Source organism: Chelon labrosus (genome assembly GCF_963514085.1).
Source record: "Chelon labrosus genome assembly, chromosome: 13".
Classification (NCBI taxonomy): Eukaryota; Metazoa; Chordata; class Actinopteri; order Mugiliformes; family Mugilidae; genus Chelon; species Chelon labrosus.
The window spans coordinates 26,940,499-26,958,119 of record NC_140346.1 but is presented as its reverse complement, the minus strand read 5'-3'; the positions used below and the strand labels follow the sequence as shown (position 1 = coordinate 26,958,119).

The following is a 17,621-nucleotide window of genomic DNA, read 5'->3' as shown; positions in this document are numbered from 1 at the left end:
AGACAGTTCCTCTTAAAGGTTAAAGGTCAAACATATCCAGACGTCTTTAGCTTCTCATGGTACAGACTTTAATATAAAACACTGAGATCTGGTACGCTGAGAAATGGCAGAATTAATCTGTAAATTGTGCAAAAGTCGTAAAAAACATGTGATGGAGAAACTCCAAAAGGTCAAAAGCACCTTTAATACCTCATGATCTGATATCATTTCCTGTCAGTGTAAAGCTACATACATATTCATCAGGTTTTGAGTTTTAAAAACCATTTTGTTTTTGCCACATTTGTCTCACCAACATGAAGCTGAGGGAAGTTAACCTCTCATGCAAATGTGTATTAGATGTTATGGCTTCAATGTAGGTTAACTAAATCACGACATGAATCAGCGTCTAACAACGTGAACCTGCAGCAAACAATGCATCAAGCGCAATTATTTTTTCCACTAAGATGAATGTTCAGGTTCCACAGGTCGGACGGTCCAAACAGGTTCGACTACCCGCTTCTCCCAGGGGCCGAGGACAAGGACACGGGGCGATGCCGGTTCCCCCTGCAATGCTGCTGCTGCTGCTGCTGCTGCTGCTGTTGTTGTTGTGTTGCCTTATTTGGGACGATAGGATATGAAAGCTTTGACTCGGGGCTCATTTGAATGCCTGCCTCCGCCCTCCATCCTACCCCTCTGCTGCTGCCGGCTGCACCGTCCCAAACACAACCATGTTTGGTTTGATGAGTCACATGTCAGACCGTGAGATCTTATTACCAAATACAGGCATGCACCATGTTAGACATCATATGACTACCTGCTGCCAGATCCACCACGCTGATAAAGGCCTTAAATTTTCCCCTTCACATGACTGTTATTTTTAACACCGCAGAAGTACTGCACATTAACTGAAGCATGACATGCATATGATTTATAATTAGAGCTTTTTTGGAGGAAATCGTTTGTGGATGCAACACCGCAGCTAAAATCTGACATAAAAACAAATCCAGAGACCAGAGGAGGAATCTTTTCAGTAAACAAATGTTTTATTAGCAAATGTAAAAAACAAATCCCACCGTACTTGTGTCAGGTTTTGTGGGTAAAAGGCTCAAATGACCCCAAAAAAAAAACAATTAAAGAACAGATTCAGTTTTGTGACAAGTGGAGCTAGCACTGATATAAATAATCTGACAGAACAAACAAAGGTTTGTCGGACTGGTGTTCGTGGTGTATCCTGACGTGTTCAGTTTGGTCCAAAGTAGTCGACCACACCGTTTCCTTTACGACCGTCGAAAAAGAAGAAGTTGCGGTGAGGAGCGTCTCTTTGGGACAGAGCCTGAAGACAAAGACAAAGCAAGGTTTTTTTATATCCTCAGGTCCATGTTTTCCCCTTTACTGGAGCATGTCACGCTTTTGTCAGTTCTTAAGTTAACAAGGTGAGTTCACTTTTCTTTGTGCAAGTGAAATATGTCAGATTATCTTTGAGAGGCATCAGTCGGCCAGTTGCAGCAAGTTTCATCATCATGGTGGAGACGGCAGGATGGCCTTGTGCCAATGTAACACGGTCTGATTCTGAACTGTCAGTCTTCTCTCTCTCTCTCTTTTTCACTCTGACCTGAACTCACCTGTTCTGCCGCCGTCTGAGGTCGCTGTGCACGCAGCACGGAATAAATAAATGGTCCAATCTGATGCTGATGATCTTTAAACCATGCACTCATGTATCAGGCTTTCGTGAAATTATTAATGATGTTTTTATCTGTGAGATGAATCTAACTGTTACTGAACTGAGCAAATCGCCTCAGAAGAAACAAACCTGCACATCGAGCTGGACATGGAAATATGAGAAATATGGAAATAAGGTCTGGTCAGACTGATCTGATAAAAATGCAGATCTGTAATGGAGCACCTTTATATGTAAAGACCTTAACAACCGAGTTTACACAGATGCTACGTTTACACGGACAAGATTTCTTTAACTGAGTGGAATTAATCTGATCAGAGATTCCAGCTGTTTTATCTGTTTACATGGACCGAAAATAAAAAAACTGATCTGATCAGATATGAGTGTTTACAAGGCTCAAAACATCCATCACTGCAGAACTTTATTTACAAAGTGTTACTGCTGCTGTGGAGCGTTAGATTTTAGGAAATACAACAGAAGAAGACCTTTATTTTTATCCCTAAACTTTGATGACAACAATAAAAGAAAATGAACCAAGATGTCTTCACGTCTCCAAGGTAGCTGTCCACGTGGATTCCAGCTTGGTTCATCTTTTCAAACACTTCTTGTTTCAACAACTGGTTGTATTTCTACCTCCATGTAGAAATGTTTTACCCCGCGTGGAGCAGACACGCTCAGAGAGAATGGTTTTATTCCAACCAGAGAGAAACCAGCATGTCAAGAGTTTACACGGTTATTAGAAGATCACGTTATTAAAGGGTTACACCAGCTCTTGTGGTCAGTCTGTTCTGAATTAGGTGGTTACATGAGGCCTTTATACTCATTAATTCATTCATCTTCTGTAACTGCTTGTCCTCTGGAGGCTGTCATTGGGCGAGAGGTCTCCAGTCTATCTCTACTTAGAATCACCAGTGAACCTAACCAGCATGTCTTTGGACGGTGGGAGGAAGCTGGAGTACCTGGAGAGAACCCACACAGACACAGGGAGAACATGCAAACTCCACACAGAAAGGAAACAGTCGATAGATGAATTAGAACCCAGAACCTTCTTGCTGTGAGGCATCAGTGCTAACCAACACACCTGTGCACTCTGTGCCGACGCCTTTATATTCAGATTATTAGTCTAAGTACTATTAGGTTAGTGCAGCTTGTCATTTATATGTCTATATTTTATTTTTTATCAAATGACTGTATTTAATTAAACTATGACGTTATAATTACTGTAAGTACGATCAGTGTTACTCTAACTGTCCAGTCAAATGTTTTCCTGCTGATTTCTTACTCATGGTTCCTTTACTCTGCAGTATCATTGGGTTTATTATGTTATTCAGTTTCAGTCATTTCTCTAACAGAGAGGCTGCAGCCAGAGCGTCCCACTGCGTCTCACTGTTGTCACAGTAAAAATCATTTCTACCCAGAGCAGAGTCGCTGCTGTCGGTCTGGATCTGACCCAATAACCAGCCGAGTGGCCACATGTCACCTGACCGACTCTCACACAGCGGAGCAGCCGTCCTCGTCACCTGCTCCAGCATCGTGACCACGATACGATAACATTAACCTCGTCAAACGTTTCCATGATCCTGCACGCATTTACACGCTCCCCAGAACGCTACCTAATGTTTACATGCTTACCTTAACCACTTCCTGTCCCAGAACTCCTCCCACTACGGCGCACACCGGAGACATCTCAGAGAAGCAGTAGCTGAGGACAAACAGCACAAGCAAACATGAGCCACTGCAGCTAAACAGAAAGTGAGAAAGTTTTTGGCTCCAGAGCCACAAAAGTGAAAAATAAAACCTCCATCTGGCGGCCTGGTTTAGTCTGCCAGCAGAATCATGTGCTGCCATCGTTACCACAGAGCTGAATGTCTTTTCACTGACGGTGCAAGCAGGAAGTCTCAGAAAAAATAGTGCAACACTGGAAAGACTACAACATGTTTCTGTCCAAACATACACATTGTTATAATGGACATATAGTTGTGAATTAATTAACTTATCATTACAAACTCCAGGAAGTATCAAATAAACTGGCAGCAAGAGATCTGCAGGCTGAGTCTCCGGCTGCCTGCCAGTCTCATGTTGGCAGACTGCTTGGTCTTTATCAGCTCTCGGTCAGGGGACCTGCTGATTATGTGGTTCACAGGTGGACTTTCTTTGTTGGGGCAGCTGATAACGTTAACAGACATGGAAATGTGATCTGCAGCGAACAGAAGTCTGGCGCTCTGTTATAAACTTGTGTTTAAAATCCAGTTCTACAGGAGACGAATTAAAACGTAAAATAATTCACACATATTACTGTTAATTTAGGCTCATTCTGGCCCTTTAAAAGGCATACTGCAGACTGAGACGAGATTTGTCCAGTGATCCTCCACACATAGGATTTATTTGGACAGTTTACATGTTTTTTAAACTTTAAAAGTACAAAAATATTGATTATCTAGTGTAGTGGATGATCTCTCCTCTCTGAGGACAGACAATCACACATGCTCTACTGAGAGAGGGTTGTTCTGTGGTCGCTGGTAGTCAGTCAGACAACTATTTCATTTTTAAAATTCATTTTCTGAATGTTTGCTGCTCCGATCCAGATTGACACTGAAAGATATCACACTGCCACACATGTCCTCCATCTCCTCATCCTTCATGATATTGTTCATCTGATGGTTTTGAGCTTTTTATCTGTGAAAGGGTCTCAGCAACTTTACTTTGCACCCAAACATCTTTCCAAACGTTGATTTATAACACAGCCTTTATGATTATTCAGTTTAAAATATAATGGACCTCTGTGTCTGGAGAAATATGGCTGGTAATCTGAGGTGGGATTTTTACTTTACGAATTAATAACACGGCCGATTCGCATGGAATTAAAATCACAAACTACCTCTGCACAAATTACTAAACGTCCCCAGGAAAAACTAGTCCCGTGTGAATACAGCTTGAATAGGGAGTAAAACAGAGAAAACTAGAAAAAAAAAAAACAGGGTGAAAGCTGATCAGTGTGACTATATATCTAATTAATTTGTTTTGCATATTTGCATATTTGAACCAGTGCAGTGTTGGCAGCGAAAGCAGCACGAGGCAGCTAAACCCGCGCACTCGTTACTGGATCAGAGGGTGACAGCAGATTAATGAACCACGATGAATGTCATTATATTAAAGACGTCACTCTCGATGTTACGGGTGTAGGTGAGCGTCCGCTAACATCAGAGCAAATGAACCACTAGCGTAGAATTAAAGTGACCTGATGAAGTCGTCGTTCAGGAGGTCGCTGCTCAGCTGCAGGGCGTCGAGGACGTCGTCGCGGATCTGTCTCAACAGCTGACTGTCTTCTGGAAAGGCCTGCGGGTCGGGGTCACGGCCTTTGTCTGTACGAAACTTCAGCAGAACTGTGGAGACGTAAAACAAAAAAAAAAAAGAGGAGAAGCAACAAACAGAAGGAGAGAAATGTCAGTTAAGAGCCTGGAAACAAGTTTAAACCATTTGACTCGAGCAATATTTTCCATATAATCTATTGCACTATTGCCATTTGTAATTTCATCACGTTTTCAAGTGACTTCCACGGTGAATTATCATCTCGTGGAAAGACGACATCTTGACTGCTGCTCCCTTTGAAACCGGATAAGATCAGTATGTGGTTGCACCATCAACCATTTCATCCGATTAGGCCCACGTTTCCCCCACATCAAATTAAGAGCGCGCACACCGAGACACTCGCGCACACACGCACCTGCGCACGTTCACTAGGGAGATATTAGTTCTTCCTCTAAAGGGTGAGAAGAAAAAAAAAATCTCTTTCCTGAGGAATGATTGAGAAATTAAAAATCTGAAACATGCACTTAAGGGGGATGAGCAATTTTTCAAACAGCAACCGACTTCTCCAGCTGCACCACACGGGCGCACACATCAGCACCTCGCCCCCATGTTTCCTGTTCGTCCATTAACCTAACCACATGAGGAAGTCAAGTACTCCCACGGCCATTTCCACCAGTGTGACACAACACACACACATGCGAGCAGTCACGATGAATCATGTTCACACCTCAGCTCTGCCCTTTATCAGTGAAACTTTGAGAGTAGAAAGTTAAAGACTGGTGCAAATGGCATCACGCTCCGGTCTGTCTGCGCCAGGCAGGAAATCAAACACAATTTCATGACAGAATATAATAATGTGAACATGGATGGAACAATGATAGTATCTCTGAACCTACACACGTAATAGAAGTCACAGATTTAGAGAGGAAATGTTCTAGATGGTCCTTGATGGCAAAAACTTGCAGATAAACATCAAAAACAACGGACAATATTTCTTTCCATAAACATTAAATCAGATTTATGTATTTGTGTTATTTCTTTAATACTTTGAAGGAAACTTCCTCTGATTTATTTGTGTATTTATACACTTTCTCCTGATGGGCAGCATTTCTTATCAGGTTGCATGCACCGATCAGGCATAACATTATGACCACCTTTGTACTAATACTGTATAGGCCTCCCTTGTGCATCCAAAACAGCTGTGTCCTCATGATGGACGTGTTTTCAGTTTTAATAACGATGGTCACTTTGCATGACTGCCAAACACAAAATCAATGTGTATTTAATAAGAATAACAATAATAATAATAAAAAAAAACTTTATTTGTCCCACAATGAGGAAAATCCAAAATCTGAATTACACCAGCCAGCTAGCACCTAGCTTTGTGGCCTTGTTTTGAGGTTGACATGCACCGATCAGGTATAACATTATGACCATCTTCCTAATATTGTGCAGGTCTCCCCTTGCTGCCTCCGAAACTCATCAGTTGTGACTCATCAGAGAATGGACATGGGCCCTATGAGGGTGTCCTGTGGTATCTGGCAAGTGACTGTTGCCGGAGTCAAATTCCTTGTATGTGTACACACTTGGCCATTATAGCTGATTCTGATTCTGTTGTTATTGGGGGGGGGGGGGGCTTTGAGGGGAGGGGCCTCTGTGGATCATCCCACAGATACTTGATCAGTTTGGGATCTAGTGAATTTGGAGGCCAGGTCAACACCTTGTGCTGTTCTTCATGTTTTTTTTTTAGTTGTTCCTAAAGTGTTTTTGTGTGTGTGTCTGTGTCAGGCTGCATCCTGCTGGGGATGGCTGCTGCCATCAAAGAGTGTCATTGCTATGGGGTGGGGGTGCCTGGTCTGGTCTAGGTGGGTGCTACATGTCTAAGTAACATCCACACCAATGAATGCCAGGTCCAGAAGTTTCCTAAGCAGAACACTGAACTGTCACAAGATGATCAGTGTTATTCACTTCTCCTGTAAGTGGTCATAATGTTGTGCCTGATCCGTATATGTATCAAAAAAGGGAATTAAAAGAGATGATAGATACTAATAATAATAAAAAGCAAAAAAATAAAACACACACACCCTTCTTGCGGTTCAGATCACCCGACTGTTCCTAGTGAGACAGGAAGCAGTTGTAACAGAGGAAGAGCCACTTCCTCATTGGTTGCTGAAAACAACAACCGCTAGCGCCAATTATAGAAACAGTGAAGGAATAATAACATGTTCTCACCTTCACAAAATAAAAAAAACAACTAGGTGGTGTTTCCACTCAGAAATGAGCAGACCGGAGACAGGGCGAGGCCTGAGTGGGTAGGTGGGTTTCAGAAGGGGTGATATTAGACGGAAGCCCACGACGCAGACCTAAAATAACCAGCAGAGATGTTCTGGAATGCACCTGCAAACCAGGAGCGACTGAGCCACGTGAAATGTTTTTTTAAACACACACCCATGACAACCTACAGCCTGTGGAAACCACTTCTTATAAGTTGGAGGTTCATCATCTTCATATTTTCCTGCATATGAACAACCTGAGAACGCTTCATCCACCTTCAGCATAAAGTCTGTGTTGAGTTTCCCACTTTATAGAGAATTTAAATGTGAGCAGAAACTAATTATAAGTGCAACAATAAGAACTATTTTCATGTCTATTTTATCCTTTCACGTTTGGATTTGCTTTAAACTCAGTAGTGGTTTAACCCTAAAGGAACCACAGCAGCCACAGCAAAACAATCATCAGCACTGAAATGTTGTGAGCTGCTGCGTGTGCATCAATATAATAAAAGCTCTGTATGCAGATACTGATGTTGCATTTGGTTTAATTGCTATAGCTGAAGCTTATAAAAACTGTAAATATATGCATTTTGAATATATGCAGTCTGTGTGCTGTGATTCTCCAAATGATGATGTTATATGACTTTTAAATATTATATAATCTGGTTTATATTTGTGTCTAATGCATCCTGCAAAACGTTCCATTTGACTGTCATTATTTACTGCGTTTTTGCACAGGAAGGTTTTTTTTTTTGTTTTGTTTTTTTGCAAATTACATCTTTTCACCCGTCAGTCGTTTTCTGGCTGTTTCATGCTCTTTTACACGCTTGTTGTCATGCAGTGTCTGCTCTACGCTCAGTGCACATGACTGGCCATGGACAGCCTGTGATGGAAACTAGTGTGTGGTGTGGGATGGTGTAGTGCCAGGTGACAGACGGGACAATAACAACATCTAAAGAGAAGGTCATCAGATGAATAAATAACCTGAAAAACAGGAAGGTACAAATCACTACAAGGGTCAGAAGGGCATCTGAGTCGCTGAACGTTTAACAGAAATGATTCACATTTTAATATTTCTCGGTGTAATCACAGATCTTAAGCTGATTTTATCTACTTGAGGTTTTTCACTGTCTTGTCGAACCCCACCGACACGTCTTGGGCAACGCTGACATTTAACACTTTGCCCTAGACACTGGAACGACATTTAACAAACTTTACGGACATGATTTTCCGTGCTCGTGCCAGATAAATGGAACAGTGATTTTATGCGTTTATTTTGCATGTTCATGCTACGTGTTTCAGTCCTGCTGTAGCATCCTACGCATTTTCAGTTTCAATTTTCTATACTTTTTTAGAGCTTTCAGGATTCTTTTTGATATTTACCATTTACTCACTTTGTGTCCGGCCTCCTCTGCAGAAATGTCACAAGACGTCTTGTGTTTCTTAATTTAAAGTGAGATAAACAATAATCTCTCTATAAAATCTTTTGAAAGACTAAAATACATTAATCTGTAAAGACAATGTGGCCTCCAACTCAGGAATATCACAACTAACAAGTAAACAGTTGTTAAATTGTAATTTCAAAACTTTTTAAAGTCTAGAAAAATCAGGTTTAATCATGATTATCTTAATTATCAGTTTGTGTTGGATATAAAACAATATACCTCGGCAGGTGCCAAAGTGTGTTTAGAAACGTGGCTAAAAATGCAAAAAGATTGTTTCTGACAAACAAATTTACAGCATATAACCAAATATAAATATATAAAATCACAAGAAAACAGATGGAATTTTTCACATTCATAACCTCTTAACCATTAAAACATTTATATTGTTTAAATTAAATTAAATTCCCTTTCAGTACCGTGAAGCAGGAAGTAGTCCACTGGCGTTCGCTTCAGTCCAGCTTTGGCCTTCTCACTAGTCCAGTCGACCTCCAGAGCTTCCTTCAGAGTGCAGAAACTGGCCGTCTGATCGGTTGGAGATTTAAATAAAATATATAATGTCACATGTCATAACAATGTCTGGCAATATTTCAATGGGTGCAGTTGGTTTTAATTTGGATTCTGAAAGTAACAGACGACTGAGATAAATTAGACTCACGGCTACAAAAACTCATTGCTGTGCAAATATCAAAAATTCAGTTTGATTTTATATTGTAATGTTTTTATTATTCAACAACGTTTAGTTAATATCTCTATGCAACAACAGAAAACAGCACAGGAGAAAATGTGAGAAAGGATCATATTTCTGTCCACCTACCCTTTTAACCATGGTGGTCTCGTTGGGGTCGACTTTGGCTTTCTTTGCCTCTGGGCCGCCACTGGAATCACCGGTTGGTTTCACTAATTTAGGTTTCTCCCTTAAAAGAGAGAGTAAAGAGAATCATTGAGTATTAAAATGGAAACTGAGCTCAGAGAGAGTTTGGAAGTATTAAGTTTGGAAGAGTGGCTCAAATGGTGAGTCAATCCTCACAGACCTCCGTGTTAAAATGTCCAACATTACAGCAGAAATAAATATTTTTACAACCTGGTATACAAAACAGGGATCAATGTTCATATCACTCATTTAAACTGTGTTAAAACTTAAAGTTTAAGTGACAGGATTGTGTCCTCCCAAGTAGCTAGCTAGCCTCCTCAGCTTCCATCAAGCTACGCCTCTTTAAGATATACTTTTGGCCTTTTTGAGCTTTTATTGGATAGTTGTCAGTGGACAAAGACAGGAAATAACAGGATGAATGTGAGGGGATACACTGATGGCTCATTTAGGTACTGTGGGAACTAGACGCTGTAACCTATGCACGAAGCCTACGCTGGTGCGACCCACTTATACTTGTGCGCTCGTCAGTCTGACAGCGCTGTGTCTTTTTTGCTAGTTGGGTTAGTTTTGTTTCTACTTCCTGCTTCACTTTCAACAATGGCGACTGAAACTTTCACCGAAATTTCACCGAGCATTAGTCATACAAATGTTTGTATCATCCCAACAGATCACTTCGGTCTGAAAGTGCAGGCCTACTTGTGGTTCCTAGAATTTCAAGAAGTAGAATAGGAGGCTCCTCTCCTGTGGAACCAGCTCCCAGTTTGGGTTCAGGAGGCAGACACTATCTCTATTTTTAAGGTCAGGCTCAAGACTTTCCTTTTTGATCAAGCTTATAGTTAGGGCTGAACTGAACCATCCCTTAGTGATGCTGCTATAGGCCTAGGCTGCTGGGGGATGATGCACTGAGCACATGTCCTCCTTCTTTCTTCTCTCTCCTCTCTCGCATCCTCCACTTTCTTTTCTCTGGCACAGAGCTCTTGCCCTCTAATTTCCTATCTACTACTAGTCATGCAATTCTGTGCTATTACTATATAGAATGTTTACTGCTGTGTGTCCCTCCCCTCCCCTCCGCCTTTAGATGTATGTTTATCTTGCTGTTCTCTTCTCTCTTTCTTCTATCTGTACCCGGTTGGCCTTAGGCAGATGGGTCCCTCCATATGAGCTGGGTTCTGCTCAAGGTTTCTTCCTGTTAAAAGGGAGTTTTTCCTTGCCACTGTCGCCTTCAGGCTTGCTCTGGGGGTTTCTGGCGGGGTTTTGTAAAGCGTCTTGAGACGATTTGTACTGTTATTGACGCTATATACATAAAATTGAATTGAATTGAATATTTCCAAACATTTCCTCCATGTGTTCTATCTTCATTGATCCAAAACAATCACTTAGAAAATTGCGGAGATGGAGAAACAGCCAGAAATACTAAAGCGGAAACACGCTACTACCAAGCAGACCAATCACTGCTCTTGTTCTCAGTTACATTTCTGGGGAGGTGCACGTCAGGCTACAGCGTTGGGGTCTGCGTACAGTCTGCATATGTCAATTGCATCAATTTGGTGCACAAGTGTAAACCACCTATAAGCCTTCACCAGGTGAGCTTCAGGAGCACCTCAAGCTCCAGCTGTTTGCCCATTAGCTGGGAATTAGATGGATTCAGTCACAGCCAAGATGGCGACAGCTGGAGACGCTACACTGAGCTTCAAAACTGCTCTTCAGGAATCCTGTGTTCGATGTCTTGAGCGGCTTCATGCACTTAACAACCAGCAGGCTGTAATGACAGTACACACGGGTTAAGAATACACTTCCAACCATCGTCCACACTTACTCAACGTAGTTGTGCTCCTTTCCGAGGTTGCAGAACATGTAACCGTAGTAACCGTGGACGTCCCCACAGAAGACCTTGATGTTGTTCTGAGAGCAGAGCTGGTCGACCCGCACCATCAGGTCTCTGGAGCAGCCTGTCAGACACACCTGAAGGAGGACAAAAAAAAAATGTTGTCAACAAAAATTCTGAATGTCTGATTAGGGAGAAGAGTCAAAGAGCAACTGGTTCAATTTCCAGCACTGTCTGCTAAACCTCTTCACAGCAACCGAACCCTTTTAACTATAAATGTACCAAACTGTGTCCATCCCTTTACAGTAAAGACAGAACACAGGACAGATGAGAAAATATGAATATGCTACAGCTTTTTTTGTCCACCATACGTTTTCTATTAAACTCTTTTCCTCTTCAAATGATTAAATGACTTTCTTCTTTACTAATTCATCAATATTTTCTCCATCCTTCCAGGAACCCTGTGATCCCAAGAAAACATTTAAGAAAGCCTTTAAAAACTTTCAGACTATATTTGCAGCTTCTCCAACTTAGGTGTTGACTGTCAGTTTTGTGAAGTACATAATACAAATACTTCTGTATAACTAAATTAACTTCTACAACTTTTCTGCACCCTGACCCTCTGCAGATGAAATATTGTGTAACATCCACTCCTGCAGTTGCTTTTATTCATACAGTCAGAGCAGGAAAACTTCTTGTATGAACAGAAAACATCAATGAACACTGTTGTCTGGTATGGATGGCTGCAGTGCTTTAAAAAAAAAAATTAAAAATTAAAACATCAGAAACTTTCAACCCACTCGACTCTCTCAACTGAGCAGCAGCTGCCAAACTGACCGAGACACGCCTTCTGCAGCGTTCACACTTCACCTCCCCGAGTGGAACGGGACTGATGCCAACACAGTAACACAGTGTACTTGGGTTACGCCAGGGTGGGCTGGTGTGCGACTGTAAACAACTGACCGGTGGGCTGGGTCAACCTTATCCAACTGACCCAGTTCAGAACACCCAAAAACACCCTCAGATCACAGATAAGATGGACGCTGCGCCTCGGTCCCACAGAGCAGAAGACAGACCGGGGTCAGTGATCAGCGGTTCCACACACATCAACTGTCACATGAAAAGAAATTATTATTTTTTGTTGTTTTTTTACTTTTTCCACACTGTGGGTGGAGGACGACTCCTGTGGGTGTGGAAAACATAGCCAGTGGCTGAAGCCAGTCCCATCCAACAAAAACAAAACACCTCCGTTTCCATGTTTCATGCAAACAGTGAAGTGTAGGATTAAAATTTGATTTAAAAAAATAATCGTAAAGGCAAATTTGACCAACACTACTTTTTTTTTTTTAATGAGTGTTTTTCTCATTAACGAACCACTACAGGAGGTGACATCATGTATTTCCATTCACAATATAAACAGCCTGTCTGAGTTGCCATGGAGACAACAATGTCAATTACATTTAATCAAAGCACAGCAACACAACTCTAACAACCGATTAGTTCATTTATTTTTTATTGCCTCTCAATTAGTCATGAATATTTAATTTCATTGAGGATACAGAAGAATAAAAAAAATGTATTTTCTGGTGCTTAATGAGAAACACAAAGAAAGCCACACATTTATTGATAATGTGGTGTTTTTCTGTACTTATGAAACATTTGTGAATCGTAAAGCGTGTCGGCAGCACTCTGCGAGCACACAGATGGACAGAGAGTGTCTTTCCATTGTATTCATCCTTCAGTAATTAGGCTCTCAGATGAAAAACCGCGACCACACTCCAACTGTTCCACTTTAATCACCCTCCATCTTCCTGCTGAGCCGCACGGATACATCCGTGGAAGCAGATAAAAGTGATGAGCGGTCCGCGGCAGAGACAGACAGATAGACCCCCCTTCTGTTTTCCAGTTTTTTGTTTTTTTTTAATTGTCCCACCTTCTTTTCCCGCCCTGTCTGCCCTACTAACATCCTTCACATCCTGCCCTCACATCCCCTCGTCCTATTGATAACACTCTCGCCTTCCTCCCTCCCCCCTCCCGACCCTCGCTTAGCACCCCCAGAGGGAGGAAAACTGCCGACAATTCAGACACAACAGGAGGGAGAAAAAAATCTCTGCTTCTCTTCTGATGGTGTTCAAATACATTCTTGCTGTCAGCAGTGATAAAACTGAGATCCAGCCTGTGTGTACAGCTGTCAGTGGAAATGAATACTAAACCATTAAAGCCACTTTCATCACGTCATCTATTCAGTTATAGCGCAACCTAAACCCATCGACTGGCTCAACAATGTAGAGTATCACGGCAATTATGTCATCATGTTTAACAAGGGTATACCTAGGGGGAGGTACATTCTTCCAGCAGGGAATGAAAACCTTCACCTCGAACTCATCATATACGTGAGTGAAGTGATAATGATAATTTTCCTACATCGTCGTTTCACCTGGTGATGCAAACGGAAAGAGAAGGTCTTACATCCAGAGACATGGTCACTCAGACTTTCATCCTCTCAGCAAGGATTGAAATAAAATAATGAGACCTTTAAAGTTGACCGCTTTAAGACCTTACATACGGGGTCTAATATTTCTGCTTCTTCTGCACTTGAGTTTTGAGCAGATTTGCTAGATTTCCTGCAGTATTTCATGTTCAGTTCCAATGTCCTCAAATACTGAGTACCATAAACATATCACTGTCAAAGCACAGAGTAGTTTGTAGTAGTTTCTGGAATTAATTATTATAAATGTCATTTAGTTGTAAGTGAAAGATGCCCCATTTATAATATGTGTTTAAGCTCCCTCAGCAAACTATTGCATGAAAACCAAACCTTTTGAACATCAACAGAAAGTCCAGTGAGTACGAATCGTCACACACTGTACAAGTTACAGGAGTATACGAGGCAAACACACTCTTTAAACCAGCAGCAACTATCCTCATTATGTAAATAAAAGACTGATTATATCAAAAACAGCTGAATCAAAGACATTTAAATCAAACGTAACCAGTACTGCTAGCTAACCAACTAAGAAGCTGCTGCCATACCAAAGCAAGTCTCTACAGACATCAACTTATTGCAGGTGGCAGAGAACTTCAGATACACAGAGTGGGCTCCTAGCGACATCTAGTGGTGAATCTGAGTGGTACAACACTGGGAGCTCAGATTGAATGAAGTGGAAAATAAAAACTTTTATTATATTATATGATTCACAATTGCACAGTAGCTGGGAGCATTAGAAATACAAAGGTGAAGAGTTGTGTCTGCTTTCAAGGAATGGTATCTTTGGACAAACTCTGAGTCAAGTTACTCCTGTACATTAGTTCATATGATTATACTATTTTTATTTTATTTTACTAGATATTACTAATATTTTATTTTTAGTTTATTTTGATCTCATTTTATTTTATCTTTCTTTTTAGTTGTGGTTCTTAAGAGTGTTTTTTATATGTAACTGAGCTGCTGTGACCAAGCAATTTCCCTTGTGGATCAATAAAGTCTGTCAAAGTCTAAGTCTTTAAATCATCCAACTTATTTGTGGACATGTTACTGCCTTTAGGTATATCTGTTGTTCAGTTACCAGGCCTGTGTGTTGAATGAACATCTTTTTCCACTCACCGCATCAAACTGCAGGAAGAAGTCGTCTGGCTTGTCTTCAATTTTGTCTTGGTCGGCGTGCACCTCCACCATGGGGTTGAGGTTCTGCGCACGTTCCAGAGAGGCCCGAGCACGGTTCTGACCCTGGGCCGTCACAGGAACCAGGAACTGAGCTCGACATGACTCCTCCGACACCTGGTAGACACAACAACAGGAAACGCAAGGTAAGAGAAGAACAGTACAAGAAATACAAGAAAAGAATTTCCTCTCGGCTCTTACTACAAAATAAACACAAAGACCGAATGACACAGTTGTTACTGCAACGTTAATTTCACTGAGATGTAATAAAAAGAAGATTCACCAAGATTATTACTTTGTCACAAGAACCATCTAGTGGGCACATGTGGCACTACAAGCTTGAAACTCTTATATAATGCCTTCTAGTGTTTCACTGCTTTATGAGTTATAAATAAATCAAAACACTAAGTAAAATCTGTCTGTATCCCCATAAGACAACAGTTTAAATTACAGTTTAAAGCAAAAAAGATCTCAGTAGGGGAAGGAGAAGAAGAGTGTCTGATCCTGTTTTACTGTGTGTACTGTAGGAGCATGTGTACCTGTTCATGATCCAACAAAGTGAGTCCTTTCACTCCAGCCAGGATTAAGTTCTTTGCCACTTCAGCCCCGAGACCCCCTAAACCTGCCAAGAGCACACGGGACCCCCGCAACCTGCAATGCAGACAGAACGCAGACTGAATGTAAGGCTGGTGGAAATTAAAAGAGTTAAAAGTCTAAACAACAAAATTCAGGTAGAATTAGATGATCAGCTATGACGAGGAATATCTGAAATGTGTATTAAAAAATCTTTGACTCTTTGAATTAAAGTGAGTTTTAAAGGCTTTCTGTTTTTAAATGCATGATTTTAATCCATAGTTCGTTTACCATATAAACCTAAAGAGCCATCCTGAGAACATTCACTCCATAAAATCTAACTAAATCAGTTACTTCATGTTTATCTGTTATTATACAAACTCGATGCCTTAAGCAATACCTCTCTATTTATACATTTTTCATTCAGAAAACAGAAGTCCTGAGTGTCAGTGTCTGCACCATCTGTATGAAAAACGCACAGATTTCGTTTAATACAGCTACATATTGACATTATCAACAGTATCTCGCGCAGACAGCATTTGCTGATAGTTATTAAACAAAAGTGTTACTGTCTGCAAATCACAAAAGTGTCTTAAACCAAGCACTTGGTCAGAACCGGTGGAGAAAGAGTGCAACAAGTCAAATCCTTCCGCTGCACCGATTAGCCTTTCAAGCTAACCAAGCTAACTGACCTCTTCTGAGCATCCAGCCCCCACAGTCGGATCTGACGGTCGTACTGCGCCGCTTCCTCTTCGCTAATGACCGGGTCCTCCTTTTCGATCATGTCGATCATTTTAGTCCACCCCAAAGATCGAAATTACGGTGTAAAGTATCCTTTTGTGCGGAACAAATGAGGATGTTTCAAATGCCGCGACAGTCCCGCTGAATGGGCGCTGACTGATGACGTCGACAGAACAAACAATAGATGTGTTTTTTGGCAGGTGTAACACAATCTCTGATTATTATTTTTTTTTTGCATATTTTCCTTTTCATTGCTCTGTTTATTTATTAATATGTGATGTCCCTGCTTTATTTAGTTATTCCTTTGTCTTCATGTCGGAATTTAATTTACATTTTTGTTTTCATCTTTGTTTTAATGTTCGTACTGATCTTTAAGGTAGCTGGGTACATACATAAATAAATTTTATCGTATTGTAATCTATATAATTAATCCTTGTATTATAATTTAAATACAGAATCCATAACCGTTAGTTACTTTATTTCTATTATTTTATATTGATCACGTGGCTTCTGGCGGAGTCGTGGGTAAAATTTTCCCTGCGTATGGTCTTTTGTGAAAAATATTACAGCCGTTTTTTAGAAAACATACCTCAGATGCTTGCTTTAGTGCAGATGGCAAAATGAGCGGTCGAGGCATTGAAAAGAAAAAAACTTGTTAGCCTATGGGTTTCAAAGTATTTTACATAAATCCTGTGCAGGAGGCAGGTCATATATGGTTCTAATGCACAACCACAGAAAGGGGTCGAGAGAAAATAACTATATTTACGTTTAGAACAGATATTGTGAGCCCTATTCCTATTTGACAAAGCCCAAAAATAGTGTACCTGCTTGTGCCTAATTTTATGACGTCCCATGGAGTAAGACCTCTAATTCATAACATAAAAAAGAGCAAAAGAGTTATTGACCGATTTTGAGTGTTTGAGTGTTGTAGACCTGCATTTTATTTATTATTAACAACTGGCATCACATGTCAATATACAGTTGAACTGAGTCCCAGAGTCTGTATTTGTTTGTTTGTATATTGCACATGGTTCGATTTACTGTTTATGTACAATTCCTATCCATATTCATTTCAACTTTTACCAGAAATTTCTTGTTTACAGATTGCACATGGTCATATTTATTGCTGTACTCAATCAGTTTGCTGGCACATATTGTTTAAACGCAGAATGTTGTTTTTTTCTGACCTCATGAATTTCTCATATGGGGATCATTGAAGGTACATCTCTCGTTGTATCTCTATTTAAGATTAAAATCATGCCTATA

At 40.8% G+C, this 17,621-nt stretch overlaps 1 protein-coding gene across 1 annotated transcript; it reads right to left on the bottom strand.

The window, feature by feature from the left end:
* Nucleotides 1–1,000: 1,000 nt before the first annotated feature.
* sae1 (SUMO1 activating enzyme subunit 1) lies at nt 1,001–16,885 on the bottom strand. Its single transcript, XM_084558651.1, has 9 exons — nt 16,307–16,885; nt 15,581–15,692; nt 14,985–15,158; nt 11,372–11,517; nt 9,499–9,598; nt 9,101–9,206; nt 4,896–5,040; nt 3,290–3,359; nt 1,001–1,312 (listed from the first exon to the last, which is right to left on the bottom strand). The coding sequence occupies exons 1-9, from the start codon at nt 16,405–16,407 to the stop codon at nt 1,220–1,222; spliced, it is 1,047 nt and encodes a 348-aa protein (XP_084414777.1). The 5' UTR covers nt 16,408–16,885; the 3' UTR covers nt 1,001–1,219.
* Between the last annotated feature and the right edge of the window lie 736 nt (nt 16,886–17,621).